Genomic DNA, 25,538 nt, shown 5'->3' with positions numbered 1-25,538 from the left:
GGTAGGTTTAAATAACATAACATTAAGTTAATGTCATATTTTCATTTTATTGTATTCTTTAAAGGCTTTGAGCATTTTCGTAAAAACGAACATTTTGTAATAGTACGTCAAAAGTGAGAGCTTTAGTAATATTATACAACAAATTCTTATTTGGTGATTTAACACCTTCAATAAATGTATGCTGTTTTATATTTGGCTGCTAAAGGAATACGTTCTCTACCTCTGGATTCCAAGGTTCTATAAACTGCGAATTTATCTCAAACATTTTTAATAATTTCTTCCTTCCCAACCTAATTCCGAACATTCCACTTCTTGTCACACAAGAACAGCTGTATCTCCGTGTTGAAGGGGTACAAGTATTTATATCTCAGAAACTTGCTATAAAAACAACATTTGTTTCAAGCTAGATATAGATATACAGGAAGGTATAAATACATTCTTATTTAAGGGTATGCATAATAGAAACAACATATCTACATATGAAACTTGTGTAAATATAGAAACAACATATAAACACACGTGCGTTCATATACGTGGACGTGAAGCTTTTTATAAGGATACAAACAACATATTTACGTGTGTAGGCTCACGTGGTCAACGCAAAGCTGGTATAAGTATAGAAACAACGTACAGACATATGTACGCTCATATACGTAGACGTAAAGCTTAGGTAAGTATAAAGCTAATGTATTAACATGTGTGCACTTATATACGTAGACGTAAAGCTTGTGTAATTATAAAGTAAATGCATTAACATGTGTGCACTTATATACGTAGAGATAAAACTTTTTAAGGTATAAAAACGACGTGCTTACATGTGTGCGCCCATATACGTACATGCAAAGCTTACATAGGTATAGAATCAAAGTATCTACGTTGGCCTCAAAGCTGGCCTATTACAATGGTTAAAGTTATAACAGTTCTTTAAACCGTCTGTTAAAATATTGTTATGTTGGCTACGTAGTCCTATCGGTTTATTAAATCCTTGAATGATTTGTGGCCTTAATTATAATAACAATACACGAAACGAAGTGGTTTAATATAATTTTCATCATACCTAGTTAAATAAAAAGAACATACTTAGATAAAAAGAACATTTATGTTTTAAAATTACTGGTTACATAATTTTGCCTTTTCGTCACTGACTCTAGCCTAGCATCTACCTGTTGTAACACACCTTTTACCTTCAATCTATGAATTGATACTAGGCCTAGGCTTTAATAACCCTAATTTGGTTTGTAACGTTGATACTAAAGTCCTATTACAAGTCATCTCAACCTGTAATCCTGATAACTCGTCTCTGATCCAAGGAAGCTAATTTGTAACTTGTTATTCTTGCACAAGACATTATCGTGATGTCTTCACTCTTTATATTTATGACATCGATTTTCAACCGTTCGTACCATGAACCTTTGAATATCTTACTGAACACTAATCTTGAAATTAAGTACGAACAGTTGTGTCTATGATCATATTCTTAACCTTTTACTTGGACCTAACACTGGGCTGGAGGTCATTGACTTTGACCTTTGACTCTAGCATCCTAACAATGGTGCTTTAATCTTCAACTTGCGACCATATTTGCTTGCTACGCATATTTCAGTAGAATGCGAATTCTTATTATGGAGTCCTTGCATTTAGCGCGTGACTTTAATATGAGATTCTAACCTCTAAGGATTACAAGTAAATCATTGGAACAATTAAATAATATAATTCATTTTAGAACATTTCAAGTCTTCGGCTACCCGATATGAATAATTGACATGATAATTTGTCATAATAATATATAAAGAAATAAACTTGGCAAATTATTGATTTTAATTATAAAACACTACGGGCTTAAAATATCGTTGTAAACTGTTTATAAAAAATATCTGCTTCTAGTAAAGTAGAGTGTTCTATTGTAAGTTGGTAAACAGCTGCTGTGTAGATTACTTGTACTAGAATTAATGAAAGGAAGAAGACAACCGACAGAAACTCGCGTTTTCGGTATTTTTTATAAACACTCCTGAATGCTCATGGGCCTAAGTGCTTAAAAATTAATTTTAGAAAGCGACTTGTTCTGCTTATTTGATGGAGCACACAACTACTACATGGTCTGTTTTATATACAAAATAAACGATGCGATCCGTTACTGTATGGTTGTTATGAATCAACAAAAACCAATGAAGAGAAAATATATTCAAGCATATGTGAGGCAAGCACGTTGATTCAGAAGGGTTCGACGTAAATAAACCTTGCAGAATTCTGGGGAGTTCTTGTCATCCAATAAAATGTGTGTCCGAATGAGAGTATACTGATCTCTAAGACCACATTTTGAAAAATGTTTTTTTTTCTAAATACTTATAACCTACAAACTTAATAATAGTTATTTCTATACTTATAAACCTACAGACATTTTCGTAGTAGAGGTCTTGTTCAGAATAAAGCCGAAAGTCATTTTTATGAATTGGTTTAAAATAGAATATGCGCGCGAAGTTAAGGTTCGAGATTTACTAAAAGAACTTTCTCAAAAAGGATGCCAAATATCACTCACTTAGAACTATTTAACGATAGCGTAAAGTCATTTAGTTTGTAACACACATATGTTTTGTTTTGTTTTTACTTCGAATATATTTTCTCATTCTTTCTACGTATATTCATAATAACTGATTGATTTGATTTTGAATTTCGCACAAAGCTACTCGAGGGCTATCTGTGCTAGCCGTCCCTAATTTAGCAGTGTAAGACTAGAGGGAAAGCAGATAGTCATCACCACTCACCGCCAACTCTTGGGCTACTCTTTTACCAACGAATAGTGGGATTGACCGTAACTTGTAACGCCCCCACGGCTGAAAGAGCGAGCATGTTTGGCGCGACGGGGATGCAAACCCGCGACCCTCGGATTACGAGTCGCACGCCTTAACGCGCTTGGCCATGCCGGGCCTCTCAATAAATAAATAATAAGGAATCTTTCCCAACCATCTGAGAAAATACGTTTATCCCAACTGAATGAATTGTTTAGCCAGATAATAAACTTAAACGAAGCTGATGACTCATGATATTTATATAAATAAGCTTCTATCGACCAATTGAGCCAAGACAGCTGGTAAAAACCGGCTGAGTCACGATGACTGAATAATAGGTTTTTTTCTCAATTGGCTGAGTTATGTTACCTGATAATAAACGTAGACCAAACTGAGGAGTCATAATATCTAGACCTAAGCTTGCCTGAACCGGCTGAGTCAGGATATCGAGATAATAATCTTCTGTTAACTGTCCGAGTCATGATGACTCTATATAAGTTTTTCTCAACCAGCTGTATTATGTGAATAAAATGAAAAGCTTCTGCGTACCTGATGAGTCACGATATCTAAATACATAAGTTTGTCTCAACCGGCTAAGTGGTGATGGCTAAATAAACCAACTAGAAAAAAGTAAGAAATGATGGAACGCAAATCATTAACGAAATACAATATCTAGAACTTGTGCTCAATAGTATACAGGTTTCATTAAGGTTGACTTAGCATTCTGCGTAACCCGATTTTAGGTATTTTGTATATAGTTTCTCTACGTTAATATAAGTTTTAATACATGTTGTTTTTCTACTTTGATATAGATTTTAATATTTGGCTGCTATCTGCTCTGTGTGCACCGTAGTTTGCCCACGTTCTGTTAGTGTTGATAGTTTACTATAATCTGCTATGTATGTAGTTTCTCCATGTTTACATGGACTTCAGTAGCTGCCCATTAGCTACTATATGTGCAGACTTCTCTGGTGATAGAAGTTTTGATAGTTTGACATTAGTTATTATATCATAGGTGTGATATCAGTTACGTAGTTTCTCTACGTTAATACAAGTTTGGTAATTTATAGTCGTTATTATGTATGTAATTTTTATATGTTGATGTAAGTTTGATAGTTTGCCATTCATTGTTATTATGAATATTCAGCGTATGATATATAGATAACATATAAAGATGTTAATATTGGTATTATATTTTGTTATCAACCAAAGCGAACAGGCAATTATTTTGATTTTCTAAATTGACTAAAATAACAGCGAATTTTTCATTCTACGTAAAAATCGATATGTAATTTAGTATACTTTCAATGATTGTTCTGTAAACTATAGATTTTACACAAAAGGACCTAAATACCTCTCTTCTCTTTGTTTTATCTGTCATTACCTTATCACAATCATAAATAACAATACACCTAATATTTATACTACAAACCATGATGTTCAAAGGATATATATTTTAATATATGACTGAAGTTAGAGTATGCCTTTGATAATGGAGATTTATGTTATGGGATCTTTCTTTCCTGATACTCATTCTTTGGATATCTTAAACGTTATGGGATCTTTCTTTTCTGGTATTCATTCTTTGGATATCTAAAAAGTTATAGGATCTTTCTCTCCAGGTATTCATTATTTGGATATCTAAAAGTTATAGGATCTTTCTTTCCAGGTATTCATTATTTGGATATCTAAAAAGTTATAGGATCTTTCTTTCCAGGTATTCATTATTTGGATATCTAAAAAGTTATAGAATCTTTCTTTCCAGGTATTCATTAGTTGGATATCTAAAAAGTTATAGGATCTTTCTTTCCAGGTATTCATTATTTGGATATCTAAAACGTTATAGGATCTTTCTTTCCAGGTATTCATTATTTGAATATCTAAAAAGGTATAGGATCTTTGTTTCCAGGTATTCATTATTTGGATATTTAAAAAGTTATGGGATCTTTCTTTCCTGGTATTTATTATTTGGATATTTAAAAAGGTATAGGATCTTTCTTTCCAGGTATTCATTCTTTGGATATTTAAAAAGTTATAGGATCTTTCTTTCCAGGTATTCATTCTTTGGATATTTAAAAAGTTATAGGATCTTTCTTTCCAGGTATTCATTATTTGGATATTTAAAAAGTTATAGGATCTTTCTTCTCAGCTAGTACATATTTTGGAGATCTGTGTTGCGACATCAGTTTTATCAAACAACATATGTTTTGGGGGATCTAAGTTTCGGGATTTGTCTGCCCAGATAATATATTAATGATACCATGCGGTCAAAGAAACCTTCATAGATCGAATCTTAAAGTGAACCTGGTAATGGAAATTGGTAACTAAGTATACTTTTCTTACGTTCTTAGTTGTTAAGAATACAATGAATGGTACAAGCCTTTGGTACTCTCGCTGTTAACAACAGTTTAATGCGGTTTGGTCATCTTAGGAAATTCAGGTTAGAACTAAATACACATATTAAGCTAACAATACAAAACAAGCTCTGTAATAAAAATATAAACTAAAAATTATAGACTTACATGTACTTTAAGTTTATCGTAAAATTAAATATATTCGAACTAATACTGTTAACAAAAGCAGAATTAAACACACAACAAAGTGTACGTAATTTACTGAAAATATAAAACACGTGCTGTTGGATTTAAGCACTATCGACATTTAACATTTCTGAAACGTCTTGTGACCATTGAAATATCCATTAAAAAGGTCCAAAAACGGCCCCCCAGTGGCTCAGCGATATGTCTGCGGACTTATAACGATAAAAACCGGGTTTCGACACCCGTGGTAGGCAGAGCACAGATAGCCCATTGTGTAGCTTTGTGCTTAATTAAAAAAACAACAAAAAATCCAAAAATGTAACTTTAAAAGATCGTGTCATCAAGATGAGAAATTAAAAATAAAATGAATATCTGCTACGTAGGAAGTAATGGTATAAGGTTGGATATGTAGTCAGGATATAACAACTTTGAATGCGATACAAAGAAAACAGTATGTTTAACACACTACAAAAAGTGTTTGACACAACTGTTCTTGTAACTTCTTTCACTTATCACATGGAGCAGGTATACAGGAAGTCATAAATAAAGTTAAATCTTATGTAAAAGCCGAAACGTAAGCGTCATAAACCTGGAGATAGTCCAATGAAAATAATTATAAGACTTAGGAAAGAAAAATGTAACAATCTTAAATGTGGTAAATAAAGTTATTATCAATAACTTAATTAACTGGATTAATCACGTGGTGTTAAAATATTTACGAAACTGCTATGTAGCTGGTACCGTGAATACTTAATAAGAGCTCAAGCAAACGGAAGTAAAACTAATTATAGTCGATACATAAAAATTTATACCTCAGACAAATTCAAAAGGAATTAGAGTGTAGATTTTAACCTTTCTTCTGAAGGTCGTGATGTTCCTCTGTAAATGTTTTAAATCCGTAATCAGTAGCAATGTTACTGTCGAATTACTCACAGAACTGTATGGATTTCGTGTTTAGAATGCGATTGGAATAATCTCGTTTGTGAAAAGTGTATGGGCGTGAGAGTATTTTAATACTGAATAAATTATTTTGTATCTATTTGTGAGTTGCAAACATTGTATTTTATATAATTTGTATAAAATATTAGTGTTCGTAAATGAAAAGTTAATAGCTTGGAAAGTTGATAGTATCTCTTTTATTGAAAACTTTGAACTTGAATACTAGACAAAAGGTTCCGGTGCCTAAATCCAGATTGTTTGTTTTTGATTTGTGCAAAGCTATACGAGAGGTATCTGCACCAGCCGTCCCTAATTTAGCAGTGTAAGACCAGAGGGAATGCAGTTAGGCATCACTATCCACCTCCAATTCTTAGGCTACTCTTTTACTAACGAATAGTTGGATTGACTGCCACATTATAACGCTCCCATGGCTGAAAGGGTGAGCATGTGTGATGCGACGAGGATTCGAACCCGCGACCCACAGACTACGAGTCGAGCGCCTTAACTACTAGGCCATGCTGGGTCCTAGATTTCTGTTTTAATGTTAGTAAAAGAGTTCTTTTCCGAGAACAAACTCTGATATATAAACCGCATCAAGGAAACCTTAATAATATGGTATAGGAATATCACCACTATATCTTTAAGTACAATGAACGTGCAAATTTTACTAGAATATATCTTTCTAAGATTAGTTTTTGGTTTGGTTTGTTTTGACTTTCGCTCAAAACTACACGAGGACTATTTGCGCTAGCTGTACTTAATTTTGCAGTGTAAGACTTGAGGAAAGGCAGCTAGTCATCACCACCCATCACCAACTCTTGGGCTACTCTTTTACCAACGAATAGTGGTATTAGCTGTCACTTTATAACGCCTCCACGGTTGAAAGGGCGATTATGTTTGGTGGGACGAGGATTCGAACCCGCGACCCTCGGATTACGAATCGAGTGCCTTACCATCTGGCCGTGTCGGGCCTTTTCTAGTAAGTAGAATCAAACTGGAAAGGCAGACTTGGAATATCTTGCAGAGGCTTCCTTATCTGTAAGACATTGGCTTCCCATAAAAAAACTACTTAAGGAAAAAGGGCTACAACGCGTTTTGAAGGTAAACTAGGCATGAATATGGTCCAGGAGTACGTTTCCAGATCAACTAAATCGAATCTGATTTTGCATTTTCTGTTCTTGGCTTTTTTAGAACCCTATCATGAGGATGTCATGTTTACATTTCACTCATAGCACAGCGGGATCAAACGTGGGATTTGTGGTCCACTGCTACCAAAATTTGTTTCCGGGTACGTATTTCGCTTGGGTCAGCTGTAGCAGTAACTGGAATAATAGAGATATTTAATCAGTATACTGGGTTCTCTGTGAATGATTAGGGGTATCGTATGTTAGTGTATTTAAAGCCTCTGTGCCCCTTGAAATACTAGCTGTCTAGCTTTTGATAGTTTTGCTATCTGAACAGTATATATTGGAAGACCTCTATGCCCACTGGTGCTGTTAGTCCTAGCTGAACCGTATATATACACATAACAGTACTGGCTGTTTTCTATTTGAGCTTATGTGGCTGTCTTGTAAGTTATAATTTTACTAAATATATGTCTAACATATATATGCAAGTAGTTTCCTTGCTGACCATTTGGGTCGTTGGTTGTTTTTTTTTTATTGCAGTTGCCCAATTCTACAAAATAAGCGATTTTCATTTCGTGTTTTAATTAAAAAAATAGGGAGATGTTCTCCTAAATCCTACAGTAGTGGAAAAATTGTTAATAGGTAGTGGGATCTGGTTACCATATTTCTTGGGATTTCGCGCTTGTTACATCATTACATGCATTGTGCTGGCTAACACGTCCAAGTGTTAAAACAGATAACCTGAAATAAAAGCTTGAGAGACCGTAAGATTATTCTAATATTGAAGAAAGCAAACAAAAGCATGGTTATAATTGTTTAACTTATTCTAATATTGAAACACCTCAAAGAAAATAATAAATGCACGTGACATTTCTTTTGCTTGATTAAAATTAAACGTAGCACAATTTAATACAGATGTGTGCAACAGTATGTCTCTGATACGAACATTTATTGTTTACGTAAATGTACGTATAGAATTATACTTCAACTGATCTTAAAATTTGATATATGAAATCCCAGCTATTATATCTCCACATATCTTTCGTCTGTGATCTCATAATTTATGTAAACTCTGAATTTATTGAAGTTTCTAAAGTTATAAATCAAACCTTCCAAAATTTATGTATTATGGAAATAACTTCTGGATTGCTTTTTCTAGTGGCATTTTACAACTAAATAACTGTGATGTTACAATGGTTGATTTATGCACAGTTGCACAGTTTGATTTATTGGTCCCATCTGTTGTATCATTTGGAAGCAGTGTTTGTTTGAACAAAATAACCACACAGTCTTAATAAGTTTATCAAATTATTTTCTTATTAATTTGCTTATAATAGTGTTATAATCTTTTGATAGGTGCCCCCAAAATACATTCTACTGTCTTCAAACTTCAGCTTGGATTCGAAATTTATATTAAAGAACGAACATTAGAGTTTGTAGGAATAGAAATCTGTCCAGATGTCTAAGTAAAAGCTCTGTTTCACACGAGAGAATAAAAAATGTTTTATTTGAGTTTGCCTGAGTTATGAACTTACCTAAAACTTGTGTTATGTGAACTTGTCATGTACAGTAATGTGAAAAAGTTAGGACACCCTATGAGAGCCTGTGTACTTTTGTAACAATTTTGGAAAATTAGGACACCCTATGAAAACCTGTGTACTTTTGTAACATTTTTGGATATATAGATATTTAATCTCAATTTTAACAATACTGAGAGATTATAGGAATATAACGAAACAATTAAAACTGAAGAAAAGACTTTTCAAGATCTTCTGTAAATGTTATTCTACAAAAATGCATTTTCTAACTGAGGAAAAAGTTAGAACACCCCCACATTTATTCCCACTTAAAATGGCTCAACTCACACACATGTTTATCACACCAGATGCACATGATTAGAAGATCGTTACTGAGGATTTGCAATGAAGCTTGCCCTATTTAAACCTCAGACATTTAATTTGGTGTGCTCCTGACTGTTGAAGTGAGAGTGAACACCATGGTGAGAGCAAAAGAGCTGTCTGAGGCCTTCATGTTGATAGCTATCTCCAGGCTTTCAACTGGCATGTGGTACCTAACATTCTGCTGGTAAGGAAGCATTGCTATCTGTGGAACTCTTGTGGGTCTAAGTCGTGTCCAGTGTGTCACATCCAGGTGGAGTCTGTCTTACACAGATTGGTCCTCTGCCCAACGTTAGTAGAGATCTGGGACAGGGTTGCTCGCCTTTTCCGAGTCCCGCCACTCTCGGCGTAGACCATCCTGTACCACGTATTGGTCCCTGTTTCCAGCCATCTGGCCTTTTACTTTCAGTATGTGCTTACCATATTTAAGCAAGTCATCTGGCTTGCTCCAAACAGATTGGTTTTCGAGCAGGCGCCACTGTTGTAATTTTCGATGGTGGGAAGGGCCAGATATCGGCTGGTACTCTGCCTTGAGGCAGACTATCAGCACCTGGGTTCTGCTACGTTTTACCCACTCTGGCGGCCGGACGTCTCGCTCCTGTGTGCATTGGTGGGGTGTCGGGTGGAGATCGGATTCTGAGCTGCCTGCCTCTGCTCCCCTCTTTGTACATAGCTTTTCTCCATTTGTACATATTTAATGTCCTGTCTTTTTGTAGCAGCTTATTAATCGGGTAAGGGATTTAAAAAGATCTCAAAAGAGTTTGAAATCAGCCATTCCACTGTCCGGAAAATAGTCAACAAGTGAAGGGCTTTCAAAACAACTGCCAACATGCCCAGGTCTGGTCGTCCAAGCAAGTTCACCCCGAGAGTAGACTGCAAGATGCTAAAAGAGATCTCCAAACACCCTAACATGTCATCACGGGACTTACAGCAGGCTCTGGCTACTGTTGATGTGAAAGTGCATGCCTCTACAATCAGAAAGAGACTGCACAAGTTTAACTTGCATGGGAGATGTGCAAGGAGGAAATCTTTGGTCTCTAAGAGAAACATCAAGTCCAGACTGAAGTTTGCCAGAGAGAATGTAGACAAAGACCAGGACTTCTGGAATAAAGTTCTTTGGACAGATGAGTCCAAAATTGAATTATTTGGACACCAGAACAGAGGACATGTTTGGCGTAAACCAAATACAGCATTCCAGGAAAAGAACCTCATACCAACTGTGAAGCATAGAGGTGGAAGTGTTATAGTTTGGGGCTGCTTTGCTGCAGCAGGACCTGGATAGCTCAATCATAGAATCCATCATGAATTTTACTGTGTATTAGAGGGTTCTTGAGGATCATGCGAGACCATTTGTAAGAAAATTAAAGTTGAAACGGACCCTGCGACACGACAATGACCCAAAACATACCCGTAAATCCACCAAGAACTGGCTGTAAACTAAAAAATGGAGAGTCCTGGAATGGCCGAGTCAAAGCCCAGATCTTAATCCCATTGCGATGCTGTGGGGTGACTTGAAACGGGCTGTACATGAAAGAAACCCCTCAAACATCTGACAGCTGACAGAATTCTGCATTGAGGAGTTGGGCAAACTTCCTTCAGACCGATGTCAGACTGGTAGATGGCTACAAGAAGCGTCTCACTGCAGTTATTTCAGCCAAAGGGGGTAACACTAGCTATTAGGGGGTAGGGTATCCTAACTTTTTCCTCAGTTAGAAAATGCATTTTTGTAGAATAACATTTACAGAAGATCTTGAAAAGTCTTTTCTTCAGTTTTAATTGTTTCGTTATATTCCTATAATCTCTCAGTATTGTTGAAATTGAGATTAAATATCTATATATCCAAAAATGTTACAAAAATGCACAGGATTTCATAGGGTGTCCTAACTTTTTGATATGACTGTATTATTGGCTTCAAACACCTGTTCAAGTTTGAATGGAGAAGACATTTTAATATAGAGATTAAACCACAAGTCAAAACGTTGTTTACAAATATGTCCAGACAGGTGAAATCAAAACTGAAACATTCTCTCGAATATCAATCTCAGGACTACACCTAAAACACAATTTAAAAAGCTATACATTTTCCAAACACACAATAATACCCACAGTAGTGTATATAACTGATCATTAATGAAGCTGTGAAAGCAGCTGGGATATATTTTTAGAGTAATGTCAATGTCGCATAATACATTTTATAATCATTTAGACATTTACGTTGAGAACACGAACATGGCTTGAAGTAAAAAACTTAAAAGTTGAACATTGCTGTCGTTAACTACACTGGTACTCGGGGCTCTAACAAGAGAACATCTTTAGAGTGACTATACTGAGATTGTGCTATTAATTAGCATAAACATTGTGTCACGTCACAGCAAACAAATTGTGTTACCTGAGTTCAGATTTGTGTGCATGGTTATTGCAAGGTTATAAACACATATTTTTTTGTATGTTCGAACAACACAAATGACATATGATTTTAAATTTAAAACTGTACTTACTTTTACACGTTGTTTTACTGTAAGGTCATTCTCTTCGAACTAGCTGTGCCCCCCAGTGGCTCAGCGGTATGTCTGCGGACTTACAACGCTAAAATCGGGTTTCGATACCCGTGGTGGGCAGAGCACAGATAGCCCATTGTGTAGCTTTGTGCTTAATTCAAAAAACAAACAAACAATCGAACCAGCTGCAATTTCAATTGGTCAGGAGCGTATTATGAGGTGACTTTTTAAAAGATGTTTTAATGCAGCTGTGACTCTTAGTTCGTATTACGAAACACCTTAATTGGCTACCCTTATTATGTAAATATGCATGTAGACCGGAACATAATTCAACATACATTATACACCAGCAACTTCGTTTGTATTGCTTTGTTAACCCGTAATGATGGTGCCGCGTGTTGTTTCGACCATGTACCTATGTGGTAGGCATATGAGCACCAAACTTTTACTCCATAAAACACGAATCGTGTTGTTTTTAACACACCTTTATTATAGTGTATATCGGTGTATTACCTCTTCTTTTACATTAAGAACTGTATAGTACCGATTATAAGCCTCGATATAGTGTAAATAAACGAATAATATGTTGGCTATGAACATTTGGAATTCTTCATAATATCTTACAGTAAGTTTACCAGTGAACGAATTCCCTTCCAAGCACGTCCTCGAGTACCAGAAGAAGGCCCACCGTTATAAAAAAAATCTTATAAAAAACTTTGGTGAGGGTCAGTGTTAGTGTACGACTTACATTTTCTGTAGTTCTGATAGTCTATATGCAATTTTAAATTACACAGTAAAAATAATATATTTAAAAAAAGTCACAGCATGCAATCTAACTACATTTGTTGCACAGCATCGTGTACACTTGTTAAGAAAACTAAACTGTAGTTTGTACTGAATTGTGATATTATATACATGTATAATATAAGATTAAATTTGATCTTTAGTGTAGGCCTAAAAATTCTTTATATATTTTCTGGTCTTAGACATTGTATAATATCTTGATATCTGACAAAATGACATATCCTGATTAGCTTACCCAGAAGCTAACTATGCCAATGAAGGAGTAATGAAAAGTATCATTGTAGATTGACAGCTGCGCATTATAGCAGCATTTTTTATTTTGTTAACGAGATGCAATACCTGAGAAAAAAACAATAGGTATGCGTGCTACACGAAGTCCACATTGTCTACACTCAGAAAATGTCGCCCGGCATGGCCAGGTGTTTAAGGTACTCGAATCTGAGGGTCGCAGGTTCAAATCCATGTCACACAAAACCTGCTCGGCCTTTCAGCCGTGGGATCGTTAAATGTGACGGTCAATCCCACTATTCGTTGGTAAAAGAGTAGCCCCAGAGTTGGCGGTGGGTGGTGATGACTAACTGCCTTCCTTCTAGTCTTACACTACTAAACTAGGGACGGTTAGCGCATATAGCTCTCATGTAGCTTTGTGCGATATTCAAAACTAAACCAGAAAATGTTTTGTTGTTTTTCGTAATTTGTAGGGCATACTGCAGAGATATAAACATTTTAACTATGAAATTAAGCAAAACTGATTTATGACCTCCAAAAAATTATCTATGACCTCCAAAAAAAGAAACCTTCTTTTATTGTCCTTTATTTCGGAATTTTATTTTTATATTTGATGTTTTTGAAGCACATTAGTTATTCAAAATGTTTCCAAAATATATTTATTATGAGACTTCTATCGTCCGCATATGAAGTAATGTTTGTTTATTTCAAAATTGTTGCGCAAAGCTATATAAAGTGGTGTCTTCACATACTCACCATAATTTTGATGTGATAAAATAAAGACAGCTATTCAGCAAAAATCTCCTTCCAACATATGAGCAACTATTTTCTTACCAAATAGTGAGATTTGACTGTCACTTTTATAATGTTGGTACATTATACCAACAGCATCCAATGTGTAAAATGCGTTTTGGAGTTGTGAACCACGAACTTTTGAATTTATAGTTTTATCAAGCTATCTAATCCACATCAGTCCTATATTGAGTAATATATATTTTTTTAATTTCACTATCAGAGTTACACTGATAGTGTGGAAGAGAAATAATACTCCATTTTTCTTCTAAAAACATTTTTAGAATTTTATCGTGCTTATTTTACTGCTTATTCAGTATCACTGTAAAATAAATCAAATCAATAATTTATAGTTATAAAACACAAATATATCTAACGCATTCTTAAAATATAAATTAAAGATAAAATAGCGAATGTTTGTATTTATCAAATTTAAGAGAAATGTTTTTTTTTTTAATTTCGCACAAAGCTACTCGAAGGCTATCTGTGCTAGCCATCCCTAATTTAGCAGTGTAAGACTAGAGGGAAGACAGCTAGTCATCACCACCCACCGCCAACTCTTAGGGTACTCTTTTACCAACGAATGGTGGGATTGACCGTCACATTATAAAGCCCCCACGGCTGAAAGGGCGAGTATGTTTGGTGCAACCATGATTTGAACCCGCGACCCTCGGATTAGGAGTCGAACGCCTTAACACGCTTGGCCATGTAAAACACGTAAAACCAAAACTTTCATAACGAAAAATCTAATTAATTTTCTGCTTTATGTAATTGTGTTTAGTTTTGTTTTTGTTTATTTTGGAAAGGTAGTAATAGCAACTTTCTTTTTTCTTTACAGTTTTAACATTCTATCAGTTTTATATGTAAATTTAGCTAAATTACTCCAATACAATGGGATTATCGCAAAGATAAACAAACAAAATCCTAGAGACTAAAATGTGTAAACTGGTCAGCCTAAGAAATCTCAATTTACGTTCGCATTTATTTTATAACCAGTATTTTACGTAAGTACTTGTGACGTTTATGTTACTTACGTAAGGTTTGATAACTCTCTTTACTACGGTTGTAATAAAGACGCTAGCCAATTGTTTTCACTATCAAGTTGTTAATCTAAGAAATGTAAGTAGAATAAAAAAAACACATGTAAACTACAAAGTAACTCCGATTGTGCAGCCACACTTCAATGTGTTTGTATTATTCAATCTAAGGTACATAAATGAAACACTTTCTCTATAGCAAAATGTAGGTCTAGGTTTAAAATTCTCTTTCTATTTCAATTTACTGTTAGATTCCGTCTGTTTTCCAAAATTCCAACGATGAAGAAAGTGGTTGATCTGCAGTGTTATGGTTACCTTTGAGCTACATGAATCAACTGAACCCCCCTCAGCGTAACTTTGACCTTTTGGGTTGTATTAACCGAAGGTTAAATTAACCAAAAGTTAACCTGTCAGTTCTTAAGGTACCTGCAGCCTTTGTGTTAAATGTCATTAAAATCACACAGAAATATTTTCAGTTACACTCTTCAAACACGCAGAAAGAATGATGAAACAGTGCTGCCACTGTTAATCGAAGTTCAAGAAACCATGAAAAAATGAAGGTTTATTTTTCTAGAAACTTCGACTTAATGGCTCTCTTGAAGCTAATTTTGAAAAAGGAATATCGTGTAACTGTTTCATTTTTCATTAGCAACTAATTTATGAGAACAATTTTAGTTTGTGATGTTAGTATACCTCTAAGGTGTAAAACTTATCAGCGCAATTTCGTTTTTACATATTTTTATTTTCATCAAATTAATAATCCCAGGATTGCGGTTTCGAATCCCTGTCACACCAAATATTCTCACCCTTTCAGCCGTGGAGGCGTTATAAAGTGACGGTCAATTCCACTATTAGTTGGTAAAAGAGTAGCCCAAGAGTTAGTGGTGATGACTAACTGCTTTCCCTCTAGTCTTACACTGCTAAATTAGAGACGGCTAGCGCAGATAGCTCTTAAGTAGCTTTGCGTGAAATTTAAAAACTAAGAAACAATAAATGTCATTCAGTTATTATTTGAGATAAACTAATATATACAGATGTATAATTATTGCCACTGAAAATGATATCCAATGTGGTTTTATTCATTCTTCCAAATTTCTTTTATCAAAAAATATCTTTTAATACTATTCTTATTAAAATTTCAAATTTTAATTTGAAAATTAAAATTTCAAATTTCAAAAACTGAACAGTTATTCAGTACAGACTTTAATTTTCTCTCTACAAATTTAATTTGTTCTATACAACTTAGTGTGTCATTGAAGCACACATTTTTAAAGATATTTAGTAAAACAATTAACCTCTTTGTTAACCTGAAGATGACCTAGGAAGGTCGAAATGTTCTCTGCTTATCAATAAATGTGTTACTATTCATACCAGGAGTTCTGAGATACATTTAAGGTAAAAACACTTTATTGTTTGTTTGCAAATGTTTTTTTATTTATTTATCCTTGATTATCTAAGTCTGAAAACGTTTCCAGTCCATAATTTTTATGAAATATATACTTTGAATTCTATGTATAATAAATATAGCAGCGTAATATTAACACTAACTTTTTCAGCAACAGAGTCATTCATAATTTGTTTGTCTTGAAATTATGCATAGAGCTACACAATGTGGTATCTCTGCTCTGCCCACTACGGGTATCGAAACCCAGTTTTTAGCGTTGGAAGTCCGGAGACATACAGCTGTGCCACTGGGGGCGTCTTTTATGAAAAACATGAATATGAATTTTTTAGATATTTACGTAATCTTCATGGAGCTAAGAACTTGAGATAAGTCAAATAACTTTGTATCTTCGTATAAACTGCATTATCATGTACTTACGTAAAGAACACTTCAAGCACTGCGTCATCTTATTTTAATTTGTATAATGAGATACTCAACTTGCAGAGAACGGTGAATTTCGAATAGTGATGCACGCTCGCTATCTGTTAGAGAGAGATAATTAGTCGAAACTACCTTTGTGTACGCAAATTCTTTGAGAGCATTGATAAGTGTAATCTTTCAGACTTGATAAAGTACAAATATTTCTGATAGTTTACTCATTGTTTGGGTGTTTATTAAAGTGTATCACTTTTAACTCGTGTTTAAATCCTATCACACAACATACGCTAATAATAATGTAGACATCTAAAACTACTTGTTTATTTCAGTTTCCTTGAAGAATATGTAATTTTTGGAAAGTGTTTTAAGGTTTCAAATAACCCTTTTCCTTCTTTATTCCAGGTTGGTGAAGATGAAAACAGATCCCTGGCATTTTGGATAAAGAACAGGAGTTACCCGGATAACAAAAATGCGCTTAGAACACAAAATAAATTAAAATACTCACATATATGGTTGAGTTAATCGTTTCGTATAATATGAGTCTGGATGAGAAATACAGTTGGTGTTTGAAGAGAGATTAAACTTTCCACAAGCAGTGTTCATCAGTATTGAGTGTTCCTGTACGCAAAGTATATGTGGCTTGAAAGACGTGATCATTGCCACTAGATTTACCAGCTTTATCAGTAATGTATAAGATATAACGTAAAATTGACAATTTCTTTTTCTGAAACTGACTGGAAATATCCCTTCCGTTAAACATTAGCAGTTTTTCATCGAACTAGTATGACGTTTGTAACGGAATATCGGACCAAATGGTTCATCTCCTCGAGTTGGATTGTGTTAATTTTTTTTATCATTTTTACGACTTCAGTAGAAGCAGATAACTCTACTAAATGTAAGGAAGGGTTAATATTTCCGTTGTGGTTACCTAACCATAATCTTAGTACTGGAGATATCGTTGCCAGGGGGATCATCTATTTTATTGCTTTGTGTTACATGTTTGTGGGGGTGTCTGTCATCGCCGATCGATTCATGGCATCCATTGAAGTCATCACCTCAAAAGAAAAAGAGGTGGTAATCAAAAAACCAAACGGAGAAAAACAAACTATAACTGTAAGAATATGGAACGAAACTGTCTCCAATTTGACCTTAATGGCTCTCGGATCGTCCGCACCAGAGATCTTACTCTCAATAATTGAAGTGTATGGACAAAACTTCGAAGCGGGAGACCTAGGACCTGGTACCATCGTGGGAAGTGCAGCTTTCAACATGTTCGTTATCATAGGATTGTGTGTTTACGTGATTCCCAACAAGGAGTGCAGACGGATCAAACACCTGAGAGTTTTTTTCGTGACTATGATCTGGAGCGTATTTGCATACATTTGGCTTTACTTGATCTTGACTTGGTTTTCGTATGGTGTGATCGAAGTGTGGGAAGGAATGACCACGTTCCTATTCTTCCCAGCGACTGTGCTTACTGCTTACATCGCCGATCGCAAGTTTCTGATTTACAAATTTCTTTCAAAGAAGTATAGAATGAACAAGAGGGGAGTCATCGTAGGGGGAGAGGGTGAAAACGTTGAGATGCAAACTACGTCTAAAACTAATCACATAGTTGAAGGGGGTTTCAAGGTGTTCGAAGAAGAAGAGAACGACGAGATTCGAGAATTTGAAGAACACAGAAGAGAATACATTAACATTCTGCGTGAGCTCCGACGGAGACATCCACACCGCAACATGGAAGACATAGAGATGATGGCTCGCGAGGAAATTCTTAGTAAGGGACCGAAAAGCAGAGCTTTCTATCGAATACAGGCGACAAGAAAACTAACTGGAGGAGGAAACCTTATGAAAAGAAAGACGGAAAAACACGAAATGAAGAAAGAGTCAAGTGATGAGCAACTTGTGAAAGACGACAACGTTTGTATTTACTTCAATCCTGGGCACTACACAGTAATGGAAAATGTTGGGGAATTTGCAGTTAACGTTACTAGGGAAGGAAATCTGAGTAATACAGTTTGCGTTGACTTTGAAACAGAGGACGGCACCGCCGAAGCTGGCTCTGATTACGACCCAGTTGCAGGAACGCTTGTTTTCCGCCCTGGGGAGGCACAAAAACATATATATATTTCAGTTATTGATGACGACATATTTGAAGAAGACGAACATTTCTACGTTCGCCTTAGCAATCCTCGGTACTTGGGATCTGACGGTGGATTTGGTGGAATGAATGGGTCATTGGGGAGATTACGACAGTGTCCACCCTTACAGCTGGTAGCGCCTTCTATAGCCACAGTCATGATTCTAGACGACGACCATAGCGGTGTATTTGGCTTCAGTGAAAGTCAGTTTGAGATTGCTGAATCTTCCGGCACGTTTGACGTCCCTGTGTGTCGATACAGTGGAGCCAGGGGTCGTGTAGTAGTGCCTTTCAGGACTGTAGATGGCAGTGCCAAAGATGGAGTTGACTACGAAAGTATTGAAGGCGAGATTATTTTTGATAACAACGAAACAATGTAAGTTGATTTAGTTCTCTTTAATTCCAAGGCCCGGCATTTGTGATGAATGTTATTATGTTATATTATTATACTTTTATTGGTATCAAAATAGAACGAAACTTTCTCTATACAATATTTGTTTTACATGATATGTATTATTAGGTTTTTTATATAATATATTAATTTTCATTTAGGAAAAAAAAAACAACACATCACTTATTGACAGTACAGTTTCTATCTGGCCCGGCATGGCCAGGCGGTTAAGGCGCTTGACTCGCAATCCGAGGGTCGCGAGTTCTAATCCCCGCCACGCCAAACATGGTTGCCCTTTCAGTTATAATGTGACGGTCAATTCCACTCTTCGTTGGTAAAGGAGTAGCCCAACAGTTGGCGGTGGGTGGTGATGACTAGCTGCCTTCCCTCTAGTCTTACACTAGTGCAGATAGCTCTCGTGTAGCTTTGCGTGAAATTCAAAACAAACAAACAAAAGTTTCTATCTATTGATTCGCAAAGTTGTTTGTTAATACAAATACTTTGTTCTTTACGTTTCGCAACTAGAACTATGTAACATTATCTGTAGTATATATTACACAGTCTGGTCTACAAGAAAAAGGAAAACAAATACTATTTAATGGATAATGTACTGGATTGTGGATCTTATATTTCTTAGTTCGCGTCCCTTTACAGAAAGACAAAATAATTAACCATGTGACCATGAGTGCGTTGTAAGGGTCAAATCCCACTATTTAGCCTCACAAGAGTAGCGTAAGAGATGATGCTGACATTTCTGACCTCTCTTTAGTCTGCCACTTTAATAGCTTTGCACAAGTATTAACAGAAACAAATTACATTTCTGTTTCATAAGATAACATATATATGAATACCCTCGACGTGAACAGAAATGTTAAAAAAACTTCTGATTTATCATTCTAATATTCGAAAAATGATTTAACGGGTGAAATATATTAAATGAAATTTGACTGAGTTAAACTTGGAATAATGGCTATCACATCTATCACGCTTTTTCTAAATAGACATTATTTCAAACAAATAACTATAAATTCATGTAGGAAATTTTATAAGTTTTAAAACGTATTGCAGTCTTTAAACTTATTTATCAGTGTACCATTACTGAATGTTTTTATTTTATTCATTGTTGTTCACTGCTGGTATCTTACCACAACCTATAATTTTTAATTACCTGGTGGAGTTAATGTTATTTGATTTTTTATCATATAATTTTGTTCTTCACATTGATTAGATTAAGTAGTTAATGTTTACATAAATGCATTTTGTCATTGATATACTTTTATATTGAAATACTTATATTCTTAAGCTATGAAAAGAATAATGTATATGCAAACCTAGTCCTATTATGAAGTCTTTATTTTTTGCCTTAGGAACAGAAAATTTTATTAAATTGGTTGTTGAGAAAAAAAAAAAAATGTTGAATGATTATTTTTCAGAGTATAACTATTAAATAAAACATTTAAGGAGAATTAGTGCCTCATTATCTGATATTGTATTTTGTTTCTCCTACGGTATTACCTCTATGAGTAGTCGTAATTTAAGAAACGAAATTATAAGGTTGATTTTGGATAGTGCAGGAGAAAGGCTGATATTTCTGTATTTCCCCAAAAAAATATTAAAATAAAAGTATAAAGCTAGGAAAACTACTTTTGGGAACTTCTGGGGTAGGCCTAAATAAGCCTAGAGTTATTCCCTCAGACTATGCATGTGGTAGGAATTACATAATTTATCATGGTAACAGTGAAGCGCTCTAAACCGTGACGGATGTTGATTTACATTACAAAGCCTTCTTACCAAACAAGCCAAAAGTCATATAGATGCTTCATAAAATAACATATATATGAATATCCTCGACAGGAACGAACATATGAAAAAACAGGTTCATGATTTATTATTCTAATCTTTCAAAGATTAGTTAATAAGCTAAATATATTAAATAAATCTTGACTGAGTGAAACTTGGAGTAATGGATATCACATCTATTACACTCTTTTAAATGGACACTATTTAAAGTGAATAAGTAAAAATTCTTGCAAGAGTTTCTACAACTACAACAGAGAGAATTTGAATGTTCGTTTTACATCAAAACTCTACTGAGCTATTTACTGTGTCCCTCGCGAAGCACCGAACCTCGAATTTTAGTTTTGTAAGTCCTTAAACTTAGCACTTTCTCACCAGTGGATAGTAAGAAAAGAGAAATAAAACTGTAGCGTACAGTAGTGACAGTACAGCCAATAATAAAAATTACAGGTAAATATTCAGGAGGAAAGGAGACAATCATAATATGAATATACAAAGTTTAATGTGATGGATGAAATGAATGAGACAATAACCATATAAAAAGCGATACCAGTACTAGAGGTTAAAAATGACGGCTTAAGAAAGCTAATTTGAACTTAAACTTGAAACAAAAAAGGTGCATACTTAATATTGAAAGATGATATACAACGTGATCTAACAATTCATAGGTTTTCTCACAGGTATAATATAAGTACAAATACGTGTTTATTAGGGTAAACAAAGATCTTAAATGCCTTATTATACTTATCTTTGACTGAATAACTTATTGGACAATCATGAATGAAGTTACTATTGTAATTTTTACCTCGAACATTCACTTGGAAAATAAGTACGATAGAAAAAACACATTATTTATAACGTGTTTGTAATAAAGTACTATAATTTGCTATTTGGTATCTTTAGTTCGTGTCTAGCAGCTAAAATTTCTTGCTGTCAAAACCATTATTTCATTCAAATAAATAAAAGAATGGCATGGCACGGCCAAGCGTGTTAAGGTAAGGCGTTCGACTCGTAATCCGAGGGTCGCGGGTTCGAATCCCGGTCGCACCAAACATGCTCGCCATCCCAGCCGTGGGGGCGTTATAATGTGACTGTTAATCCAACTATTTGTTGGTAAAAGAGTAGCCCAAGAGTTGGCGGTGGGTAGTGATGACTGGCTGCCTTCCCTCTAATCTTACACTGCTAAAGTTGGTATGGTTAGCGCAGATAGCCCTCGAGTAGCTTTGCGCGAAATTAAAAAACAACAACAAACACTCAAAAAATATACAAAAATTTATTAGAAAGAATTTAGTAAGTAACATCAAAACTATATTAAATATGTAAACCAGCAAGCCACGTGAAAAAACACAGCCAATGTAGTAGAACGGAATGTATGTGAATTACATTTCAACATTGTTCGGTGTTAAGTTTGCTCATTGTGCAAACCTCTCAGTTCGTTTTGGTTGACACATGGCTACACGAATTTTCGCACTTTTGATCTTCTGATGTGGTAGTAATGTAACATCAAATACTGCTTGGTTTAGTAGGTTTGTTTTAAAATAAATAGGTCATGAGTCATTGGGCCCATAAAATAAATTCATAACTCTTCAAGTAACATTTTGGTTATCGTGTTTAATATTTATCCAACCATATTGTTATAATTAAATGTACTTCCATCTTTAGATGCAACTGGTAAGTTTACAACGAAAATGTTAATTAAAATTAAATGATAAGACAACCAGGTTTCACGATATATAATTAAACACTAATCCTGTTACACACTTACTGGTTAGGATCTAAAAATAATTCGTGTGGAAACACTTGATTGATTAGGTATACAAACCTTGAGTGCTTTATAGGTAACGTGGATAGAGCTATAGACACTACATAGCTGTCACTTATCACTTAGCTGTAGGTGGCGTTGTTTGTATTATGAAATCACGCTGCAGTTTTTATAAAAGAAGTGTTGCAGTGCTTATTGAGGTACGAAACTCGAAACACTTTAACAAGTAGAGCACTTCAGTTTTAAAACTGCTCTGCACCTGTCAGACTGTACAGGTTAATTATTTTTTTAGATATAACAGCGAAATAATGTTTTAATGTTTTCAAAATTTCAAGTAATATAAATTTATTCTACTAATGATAAATCAAAGCCATAGGGTGAATAAAACAATTTCAATAAAATATTCTGGTACTAAATAATATTGTAATGGAGTGTATGGTTAATATAACAGGTTGCGATGTTAATCAGTACTGAGGATAACACGTCAGGTTAGGTTATTAACAAAGTTTTTGTCATAATTATGAGCTTCATAAACCTACAGTTCTTCATCAGAAATATAATAGCTTAGTTCTCTCTCATAATTATATCACTATGTATTTTCCCATAATTTGTTCAATGCCATGTACATAGATAGGTTTACTAACGCTTGCGTTTGTTTTCCTGCGTTTAACGTATAACACATTATTTAAGATATAACATATATGCTTTCTCAACCTCATTTTCAGCTATTTTTGTAACAGATTAATTTAAAAAAAATAACTTCTATAAACTATCGTCCCAGTATGTCATCGAACTAAACATATTAGTTTTATCACAGTGCACTGTCAGTTAAGACAAACTCATACGTTCGTGACATTAAAATACTTATACTAAGGATCAGATAACAGTTAACAGCAGTAATATACTAAAGACTAAACACTGCAAGAACATACTAAACGTTAGTTAAGGATAAACGCGATAACAAAATACGAAAGTTTAGTTAAGATTAAACAAGATATGAAATTAGTTCAGAATAAACAGTGTAACAAGATACTAAACGTTAGTTGAAGACAAACACGGTAGCAATGTATAATACGTTAGCTAAAGATACGATATAAGGACCCTAAAATTCAACTACGAATGAAAGTGAATAGTTAGCTAATAATGACTACAATTTATGCTATTAAAGGTGTTGTAATGATAAACACAGCATAATGTAATGGAAGCATAAAAAGGAGTAACTACAGTAAAAAATAATAAGATATCTGGTTACTAAGCTGAAGATAATACAGTATTATCAATTCCGTAAAGGAAGGAAAAAGTGAAAATGGTATAAAGACAAGAAAAAGTGCCTATGATAAATATTTACGAAGCGAAAGTGAAGATAGAATATCAGATAAGTCAAATAAGACTGTTAGGTTATGTAATTTAAGGTGTAGAGATAGTAAAGAGGTATGACAATTAAAATAATTATATACGTGTGTGTTTTTTCTGTTTTTGATTTAAGCACAAAGCTACTCAATGGGCTATCTGTGCTCTGCTCACCACGGGTATCGAAACCCAATTTTTAGCGATGTAAAGTCCGCAGACATACCGCTGAGCCACTGGGGGGCGTAATTATATACTGACCGGACTATTAAACTATGAAAAATCAAATGCATTTATTTTATTTTTCTTAAAAAAACACTCGAATTCCATATGTTTGAGACGTCCTTATTATTATTGGACTAGAGGGAAGGGAGCTAGTTAAAACCACTCACTGCCAAGTTTTCGGCTTGTCATGTTAGGCAGAATAATGCAGGTTGATTGTCACTCTTATAATGCACTTGTGGCACCAAAGTTCTGAATTTACTTTTAATCTCTCTGCAGTAAGGGAACACAAAATAGATCACTGATCTGCAATCCAGCACACTGACCACTTGGCTAAATTCAACCCGAAGTTGAAATGAAAGTGACCACAACACAAAGTTCCAAGTTTGTTAGATGAACTGACAACGTTTCGTTTACCTCATCATAAAGTAGAAAGTTAATCTAATGTAAGGTTATAACCGTAAACTGCTTGATTATTTTGGTCAAGTAGTACAAAGACAGACTAATAAGTTTTATTTAAACGTCAGTCAGGACGGTATATTAAAAATCAAGCGTTCTATGTGACAGTTAAATTGATTGTTTAGACACAGAACAATAAAAACAACAACTCTGATTACTGGTGTAGATACTAACACTTTTACCAAAATAAAGCAGAGAACAACGTTTCGATCTTCTTAGGTCCTAGTGCCCTGAGATACATTATCACTTAAATGCATAAAACCACTCTTTGGTAAAAGAGTAGCCCAAGAGTTGACGGTGGGTGGTGATGACTAGCTGCCTTCCCTCTTGTCTTACACTGCTAAATTAGGGACGACTAGCGCAGATATCCCTCGAGTAGCTTTGCGCGAAATTCAAAACAAACAAACAATCAACATGTTCCCATGTTGCGTATTATTCATCTAGTTTACATCTCCATTATTAATGTAGTTGGAAGAATCTCATACAGTTTCTTCTTCAGGATTAAAAACAATATTGTTTTATCCTTGAATATCTGTAAATATATAGACAAGTTTAACTAAAAACAAAACATGATAAAAGCTTTACGCATGCCCGTCCTTTCAACCGTGGAGGCGTTATAATGTAACGATCAATCCACTATTCGTTGGTAAAAGACTAGCCCAAAAGTTGTCTGTGGATGGAGATGACTAGCTGTCTTCCCTCTAGTTTTACATTGCTGAATTAAGTATGACTAACACAGACAGCCCTTGTGCAGCTTTGCGCGAAATCTAAAACAAACAGACAATTATTTATACACACCCCAGTTACTGAGTATGCTTCTTTCTATTCAAATGCAATAACAAGAGAAGTCTACATAATAAAGATAAATTACTAATCCGTAAATTAAGGTTTTAATTAAACGGAATTAGTACATCGATTATTGGAACATAAATGACTCTTCCTTTATTAT

General features: G+C 34.7%; 1 protein-coding gene across 1 annotated transcript in view; it reads left to right on the top strand.

Moving 5' to 3' along the window:
- LOC143252072 (sodium/calcium exchanger 3-like) overlaps window positions 1-25,538 on the top strand; it is a 99,428-nt gene that overhangs the window by 25,061 nt on the left and 48,829 nt on the right. The window contains exon 2 of the mRNA XM_076503678.1: window positions 16,874-18,987. Coding sequence (XP_076359793.1) covers window positions 17,255-18,987 — 1,733 coding nt within the window. The 5' untranslated portion in view covers window positions 16,874-17,254. The remainder of the gene's footprint in view (window positions 1-16,873; window positions 18,988-25,538) is intronic.

The sequence above is a fragment of the Tachypleus tridentatus genome, chromosome 6 (genome assembly GCF_004210375.1).
Source record: "Tachypleus tridentatus isolate NWPU-2018 chromosome 6, ASM421037v1, whole genome shotgun sequence".
Classification (NCBI taxonomy): domain Eukaryota; kingdom Metazoa; phylum Arthropoda; class Merostomata; order Xiphosura; family Limulidae; genus Tachypleus; species Tachypleus tridentatus.
Note: the sequence above shows the minus strand (reverse complement) of the source record. Positions and strands in the feature narration are given on the sequence as shown.